Below are 7,936 nucleotides of genomic sequence, written 5' to 3'. Positions count from 1 at the left end.
TGTGTGTGTGTGTGTATGTGGTCACTGATGACTCATGAGCAATGCAAAAAATAGACTGACCACTTTCGGCTTCTCTTCCACTTGTTTCTCGTCCCCTGTGTCTTCGGTGTCTTTCTGAACAAAGGAGATGAAATATTAGCTATTGAACTGTATCAACCTAAATCAGATTACTTAAAAAGGACCAAACTTTAGTTGAACTCACTACAAATCATAGTACTATACATTACTTACATTTTTGCTGACCATTTTCTACAGTTTTAGATTTTCAGATGTATTTTTCCAACTATTCCAAGCAGCCATTGGTTTCCATTCCATTATTAATTTGTGCCAGAACTGCCAAAAGAGTTATTGATTTTAATATTGTAGAAAAATTAATGGAGAATAATGGTTGCTAAGAGCTGTAGGTAAATATACACCCTAAAATCTTACTCACATTAAAGGTAGGGTAGGTGTGTTGGTAGGTAACGTCTCATTTGCACGATTGAAATTAGTGGCTTGGCTTATTACAGCTACATATACATATATATATATAAGGTTTTCCTCTATAGCATGTACATTTATATCACCTACCATAGCTTTAACACTGTTTGTAAACTGGTTAGTTGTGATGAAAATAGGTGAGATCTGTAGTAGTAGCTAAAATGAGGGGAAAAAAACCCAACAAACCTTCCCACCATCACCAGTATCACAGTCCCATCGCCAGTATCACAGTCCCATCGCCGACTTCCAGTAACTTAAAACATCATGATCACGTCGATCACGAACCCCCCCGCCCCTCCTCCACCATGACCAACCCAATCGACATCATAGTTACTTTATTTGCAGAGCGGAATATGTTCAGTTTGGACATGGCTCCAACCTTGCCGCTCTGAGAGGGTGGGACACATCATCAAGATTTAAGGGAATGTCTCAAAGTTTTAGATTTTTAACTGCTTCGCCAGTCACTAGACACACTGAGTTCTAAGTTAGACCAATAAATTGGCCAATATAACTTGATAAGTAAGAAGAAACTGAAGTACGGAAATGCCAAACTAGGTTTGAGGTAGTTTAGAAAGATTAATTTGTCCACCAAAGGGCTCAGTATGTAAGTTTCTTGTTTACCATTAAATATATAATTTTTTTTAAGATTTGTTTCAAGACTTTTTTTGTTATGTGTTTGCCGGCATGTAAAAAAATTAATTTAATCAGCCGATGTATTGTTATTGGACTTTACAAACTCCCAAATATTCATATTCAATAGTCATTTAGTTGTAATTAAATAATTAATGTAATCAAATTAAAAAATCATGTTAGCATTATTAGCCTTCTCTATTAAAATCAAGCGCCATAGATAGATGATCAGAGGCTAACAGCAGTGTGTCTTGTTTCCAATCAGGAGTGCTATGGCTACTGGCAAGCTATTTTATGTCAAGCACGGACATTTCAAACACTATAAATACAGTAAATAAATAACAGTCATCACACTGTTAGAAACCAGTCCGGCTGTCTTATAGTTTCCCCACAGATTTAATTTAGTTTTATAAGCAACAGGTTTGCCTGGTCTGGGGCATACCAGTGGCCTATAGGTTGTTGTTGGAACCGGAGTGGGGACCTTTATTGCAAAGAAATTGTATAAAAACACCTTTTCCTGGTCTGGGCAAAAACACCTGCAGGACAAGCCAAGTATAGATATCTGAAGCTGTCTCCCTTTGACTTGAAAAACTTAAAGTATGACTCAACAAGACCAGGCAAGACAAGAAAAGCTGGACTGCAGACAGCCTGTGAGTTAAATGCTACTCAAGAACTTTAGCCTTTCACTTTCTTCCTTTCTACCTAAGCAGGACAAAGCAGTTCACAATGCCTCCCACTGACCCGTGCACACAAAAACACACCAAACTGGTGGTAAAGTGTGACACTAGGAAGCAGCAAGCTTCCCCTTAATTATTAATATCAGCCAAACATAACATATATATATATATATTTTTTTTTCTACCCCTCATTGAGGCTAAATAAAAAAAAGCGTGACGCAAAACGTATGAAATAACACAATGAAACAGGAACAAGTGAATATCAAAGCACCTGTTTGCTGCCTGACGACTTCTCGCTGCTCGCAGGTGGATCCTCGTCATCTGAGCCTTCCTGCTTCTCAGGCTGCAGAGAAAAACAGACAGAAATCTTTATTTTATGAAAAACACATTAAAGAGGCTGCACAGTTCTCTTGAAATACATCCATTTATTTCTTGAGCACTATGAAAAGATTACAATCTAAAGCTTCCTTACTTTGTTGGCAGATCGGAATGGATTCAGCTTTGTCATTGCCTCAGCAAATTTACTCTGAAGGTGAAACAAAAGAAAAAGAAAGTTAAAAAATACATTATAAAGAAAAACATACAGAAATTGAATTGCTGATTGAAACCAGGAGATAAAACCCTCACAAACCTGTTTGTGACCGTGCTGGCCCTCTCCATTGTCCATTATCTCCTCACAGTCAGAGTCAGCGTTCTTCTCCTGAGCCAATATTCATCATAAAATATAAACAATAACAGATAGTAGTAACAATAGTAGATCATATGGATTATTCTCGAACTTAAAAATATATATTTTTAGGCTTTTCTGCTGGAGAAACTATTTAGTTTGATGTGAAAGATGAACTGATTACAACACGCCACCTCTTACCTGTTTGTCAGTGTAGAACGTGCTCTTCATCATCGCACTGAAACCGTTCTGAAATAACACAAAGACACAGTTACTTATATATTATTACAGCCCTAACCATCACTTTAATGTAACAGCAGATCTTATTCCTAAACATCCAGACAGAAACATAGTTTTAAAGCAACAGAGATCCAGTTACTCTGCCATGACAACCCACCTGCTTAGCTTTGGGTTTCTCTGCAGTAGTATTCTCACTGGAGTCCCCTGAGTGTTCAGTCTTTTCTTCATCCCTCTACAACACATTATAACAGCATGTTATTAATCTCTGAACAACACCAACACTTCATATGATTCAGGAATAAGCGTGAGAATTCAAAGCAGTTGAAGTTAGAAACTGATTGTATCTCCTATATGTTCTGTTATTGTTGATGCGGTGCAAGTCAAAGTGAAAACCAAAAGACAAGAAGAGGACTTGAAACAAAAACAAATCTGCAGTAAGCTTCCTCTCTCACCTTTGAAAACGTCTCCATGAGACTGTCACTGCTGGCAGAGAGTTCAGTATCCACAGACAGATCATCCTAAACAGATACAGTCAGAATGTAACAACCAAGACAAAAACACTAAAGATATTTATCCCTGCTGGCTTTAATAATATGAAAACACGGAGCAGAATTTACCTGAAAATGCCCCTTGAACATCAAATGAACAAATGGATTTGCAAATGAATAAATCCTTTTCCCCTCATGTCACTTTTATAGGACTTTTCAGAAAACAAAACATCCCTCAAACAGGATACTTTACTTTTTGGATTGAAAAACCATTTGTGACAATCTTACCTTAGACTGAGATTTGGCAACTTTCTTTCTGAACACACCACTAAAGATTCCTCCTTTCTCCTGAGAAAATAACAGGAAGCAAACTCTTAATATTACTACATTTACACTGATCTTGCAATATTGTGTCACTTGAGGGTCACGATGGCTTTAACAAACTCACCTTAGTGTTGTTACTCTCAGAAAGATTATCTTTGCTGCCGGACAGCTCGTTGGGTTCAGACAAATCATCCTGAAGGCGAGAAGGAACGTCAAATTAGAATAATACTAATCCTGTCCTAATAATTTATAACATGGTTTAGTGGTGAGACCTGAGATTGGGTCCTGGCTCCAAAAGGCTTTGGGGATTTTTTAAAGATCCCACTGAACACCCCTCCCGTCTCCTGGGAGAAGTTACATGACAATTTGTGTGAAATTTTGCCCAGAATGAAGGAATTAAGTGTAGCATGTCTCTGATATATTGTGTTGTTTTACCTCTGTCTATAAGGATTGGTTCAATCAATCTTAATCAAACCTCACCTTAGTGTTGCTATTCACAGAAATATTGTCGCTGCTGCCTGAGAGCTCACTGGGTGCAGACAAATCATCCTGAAAGCAAGAAACAAACAGTCCCATACTGATTATTATTATCACCTCCTAATAATGTAACACAGCTATAAGTGAGACAACTCTCACCTGAGATTGCGTCCTGGATCCGAACGGCTTTGGGGATTTTTTAAACATCCCACTGAACATCCCTCCTGTCTCCTGGGAAAAATAAAAAAAAGTCACATAAAAGTGAAATCTTGCTCATAACGGAGGGATTTAGTTTAGTGTTTGTCTAGTGTCAAATGGATAGGCATGGACTTCACACAGCAGCCTGGACTCTCTTCTCTAATGCTGATGTGTGCTGTGTGTAACTGTGCTGTGTGTTGTGCGAGGATAACCTCGCACAACACACACACAAAAACAAAAACAGAAACACACATTTCCCAAACTCTCACACACACAGCATTATGGTACAGTCACATTATCCCACAGTGCAATGAAACTGCCACACACGCATCAAAAAAAAAACCTTCTGATGTGGTTAATGAATAAATATAGAAGAATAATGACTTTTTCTATTCCAAAGCACAGCTGACTGTGCATGTTGAGTCTGGAAATTGCACCGAAACAAAAAAAAAACGCATGCTAGAATCAGTGATACGGACTCGATGGAGGGACAGAGGTGTAATATGACTGTATCAGTATCAAGAGATGAGGAGAGGCTTTGTGTTTGTTTCATAGAGGTAGCTAGCTGTCACAGCCTCACCTTAGTGTTGCTATTCACAGAAATATTGTCGCTGCTGCCTGAGAGCTCACTGGGTGCAGACAAATCATCCTGAAAGCAAGAAACAAACAGTCCCATACTGATTATTATTATCAGTTCTCTAATAATGTAACACAATGTAAATTAAGACGAACTCTCACCTCAGATTGGGTCTTTGCTCCAAAAGGCTTTGAGGGTTTTTTAAACATCCCACTGAATATCCCTCCTGTCTCCTGGAAAAAAAGAGGTTGAATAATAATTACTTCTATATGTTAATTAAAATCAAATAAAACCAGTTGTTTTGTATATTTGATACTGATGCAGCTGTCAGGTGGACAGGCAGAGATTCAGTGCTTCACACGTTGCTCAGCACTTCTTCCAAATTGCTGATCCATGCAGGTTCAGCTCACGCATCCAAACACACACAAAAACAGAAACACACCCAAAGTCCCCAGTCGAGGTCTGCACACCTACTGTAGGTTTAATCAGAACCACCTATATGTGTCACTAGTTAACACAGAGTTCTTCCTCAGTATAAAATGTCTCTAGAAATAGTAATATTGTCATGTACTTTAAATATGTTTCCAACTTTATATAAGCAAACAATGTTTAACACTTTAACACACAGCAATTTTTTTTCCTCAGACAAAGCCTGTTATCCACTTTATTAGTGGTTAAGCTTTGTTTTTTTTTTTTTAAATATTAAGGTGATTCTGCTTACAAACAGTTTTTATATTTATCACAATTTATCTTATTAAAATGATTTGTTGAAAGAGTCTAAAAAAACATTGAAATCATACTGTCAAACGTAACATAAAGTCTCTTTAGAATCTGATTTCATTTGTTGATTTCTTTTATTCTTTCTATTTTATTACTACTATTGTAATTTTGTTTGGTTCAAGCTGTGATCTCTTGATTGTACACTAGTTTTATTAATACAGATTTTTTTTAAATAGAAGTTAAGAACAAAATGCTAACATCAGACTTTGTATTAAGTTTGTATTCGTCTCCAGTTGTTTGTGTGAAAGTGTGATGAGACTCACTTTAGTTGTGGTGTTTTCAGACTGACTGTCGTTACTGGCTGTGAACTCGTTGTCCAAAAGATCCTGAAACACGATTATAACACATAAAAGACACATTATTTTACCTGTCAGGCATTGAGCTGGTAACTGTATTCTCCAGATAATCTCTCTGTCTGTTATAGAAGATTGTGTTTCACCTGCGAAGGCCTCCGGGCATGTCCTGGTTTAGGAGATCGTTTCAGTATCCCACCCAACACACCTGATTTTTCCTACAGAGAAAGAGTGCAGAGAAAGGTTTAGTTTCAAAGACTAACATGAAAAATATCACAGAGCAGAAAGTAAACTCACCTTTGAGGACTCTGTTAAGCTGTCACTGCTGACAGACAGTTCAGGATTTTGTATTGAGAGGGTGTCCTATGAAAGATTAAAAAAGTTGATCACATCTGTATATTATCATATATTATTTCTATACAGCTATGGAGACACATGTGATTAGTGTTTGTTGACAGGTGAAACACACACACTGGGATTGCTCAGGTCTGAATTTTTAGAGAATTAGAAAACTAATGTAACACCAGAAATACACATTAATACAATGTTACTAAGCAGGTAAATAAACAAAAGAAAAAATGATAGAAATTGATAAAAAATTTAATTTCATGGTCTGAATGAATAAAATATCAATATTACAGTGATAAAAAAACAATAAAAGCAGCAAATTCTCACTTTTAAGAAGCTGGAACCAGAAAATGTTTGACATTTCTGTTTGATAAATAGCTTAAATGATAAGTCAATAAGCCAAACTGCTGACTAATCATAAGAAACACGAGGCAGAGCACAGTAAGTAAGTCCACTACAAACCTGAGGCTGGCCCTCTTTGGCAGCTTTGGTCGTCTTCTTAAACATTCCCTTAAAGATGCCTCCTTTCTCCTGAAATGTGTAATATTATTATATAAAAGTTTTCTCAATTTACAACACAAATCATTCACAGAAAAGCTTCCTGAGCTTCACCTTGGCGCTGCTGTCAGTCAGACTATCGCTGCTCTTTGAAAGTTCACCGTTGGTCGATAAACTGTCCTGTAAAGTTGACACAGAGCTTATGTGAGTAGATGCAGACTCAAAAGGCAGAAATCCATAATTAGGTTATATTCTAAGTGTTATATCTAAATTCTGCATTCAGTTGTTGTTATTTTATGGCTTTAAATGACAATAATATAAATATGGGCCTTAAATGTTAGTATTAAACATCCAACATCACCTGTGCTTGGACAGATGGTTCTGCAACCTTAAAGGATCTTTTGAACATCCCACCAAATAACGCCGCTTTTTGCTGCATGAGAAATGAAAAAGAGAATTTAACATACACGTAGAAAACATATTAAGTAGGAAAACATGAGGCTGATTCTCAGTTCTGACGTGCAGCCTCATTCAGAACGAGCGAGTAACAGAAGGTGAACACTGACTCCAATAACCTGTGAGTCAGCAGCAGAAATCTGGAGGCTGAACTGGAAAAGAAGCTGCAAATGACTCCATGGATGAAAGGATGTATTTACTAGCTCACGTCTCACAGTCCAGCTTCACAGTCCAGATTTCAAGTCTGGACATGGTGCTGGTTTCATGTCCGGACTTGTAAACCTTGATGACGGTAAATTTAGAGTGATTGTAGAAACTGATCATAAGAATCACATAAAAATGAGACACTGGGGGCCCAATACATGACCAATACACTGGATGGATGGATGGATGGATAGATGGCTTAAGCTTAAATACATTAATTAGGTCTTATTTTAATATTCAACAAAACATTCATAAAAACAAAGTTGTGATTTATCAAACGTATATGTTTGTTAGAAATGTAGCTTTACCGGTCCAATAAAATATGACGTGATGCAGAAGCAGCTGTAAAAATGGTCAGGAACGGTCATTTATGCACAAATTTCTTTTTGTCGTCACGTGGGTTAAAAAAATGTTTGGTAAAGACTGCACTACACCATCAAACGTCCAAAACAAATGCAGTATTTACACCCGTAATGTCAATATATAATAATATCAATTATTATATATAATCAATATAATATCTAATTAAATATGTGTAACCTGTTTTTAAAAGATTGGTTTAAGATGAACTGACACATTGTTGGTTTTAGTCTTTTCGT

The 7,936-nt window shown here is 36.9% G+C and overlaps 1 protein-coding gene across 6 annotated transcripts in view; it reads right to left on the bottom strand.

Annotated features, from left to right (window-relative positions):
- apol1 (apolipoprotein L, 1) overlaps window positions 1-7,936 on the bottom strand; it is a 17,906-nt gene that overhangs the window by 9,281 nt on the left and 689 nt on the right. For all 6 annotated transcript variants that reach the window (XM_035671256.1, XM_035671260.1, XM_035671257.1 and 3 more), the window contains exons 3-22: window positions 7,039-7,110; window positions 6,792-6,857; window positions 6,642-6,710; window positions 6,129-6,194; window positions 5,978-6,049; window positions 5,802-5,864; window positions 4,920-4,991; window positions 4,762-4,830; window positions 4,143-4,214; window positions 3,987-4,055; window positions 3,779-3,850; window positions 3,631-3,699; window positions 3,471-3,530; window positions 3,147-3,212; window positions 2,852-2,926; window positions 2,656-2,703; window positions 2,419-2,487; window positions 2,260-2,313; window positions 2,059-2,130; window positions 61-114 (exon numbers count right to left, since the gene is read on the bottom strand). In XM_035671256.1, the coding sequence (XP_035527149.1) occupies window positions 61-114; window positions 2,059-2,130; window positions 2,260-2,313; window positions 2,419-2,487; window positions 2,656-2,703; window positions 2,852-2,926; window positions 3,147-3,212; window positions 3,471-3,530; window positions 3,631-3,699; window positions 3,779-3,850; window positions 3,987-4,055; window positions 4,143-4,214; window positions 4,762-4,830; window positions 4,920-4,991; window positions 5,802-5,864; window positions 5,978-6,049; window positions 6,129-6,194; window positions 6,642-6,710; window positions 6,792-6,857; window positions 7,039-7,110 (1,329 nt within the window). The remainder of the gene's footprint in view (window positions 1-60; window positions 115-2,058; window positions 2,131-2,259; window positions 2,314-2,418; window positions 2,488-2,655; window positions 2,704-2,851; window positions 2,927-3,146; window positions 3,213-3,470; window positions 3,531-3,630; window positions 3,700-3,778; window positions 3,851-3,986; window positions 4,056-4,142; window positions 4,215-4,761; window positions 4,831-4,919; window positions 4,992-5,801; window positions 5,865-5,977; window positions 6,050-6,128; window positions 6,195-6,641; window positions 6,711-6,791; window positions 6,858-7,038; window positions 7,111-7,936) is intronic.

This window comes from Morone saxatilis, unplaced genomic scaffold (genome assembly GCF_004916995.1).
Source record: "Morone saxatilis isolate NCDOM2014 unplaced genomic scaffold, NCSU_SB_2.0 Contig23, whole genome shotgun sequence".
Lineage (NCBI taxonomy): Eukaryota > Metazoa > Chordata > Actinopteri > Moronidae > Morone > Morone saxatilis.
Note: the sequence above shows the minus strand (reverse complement) of the source record. Positions and strands in the feature narration are given on the sequence as shown.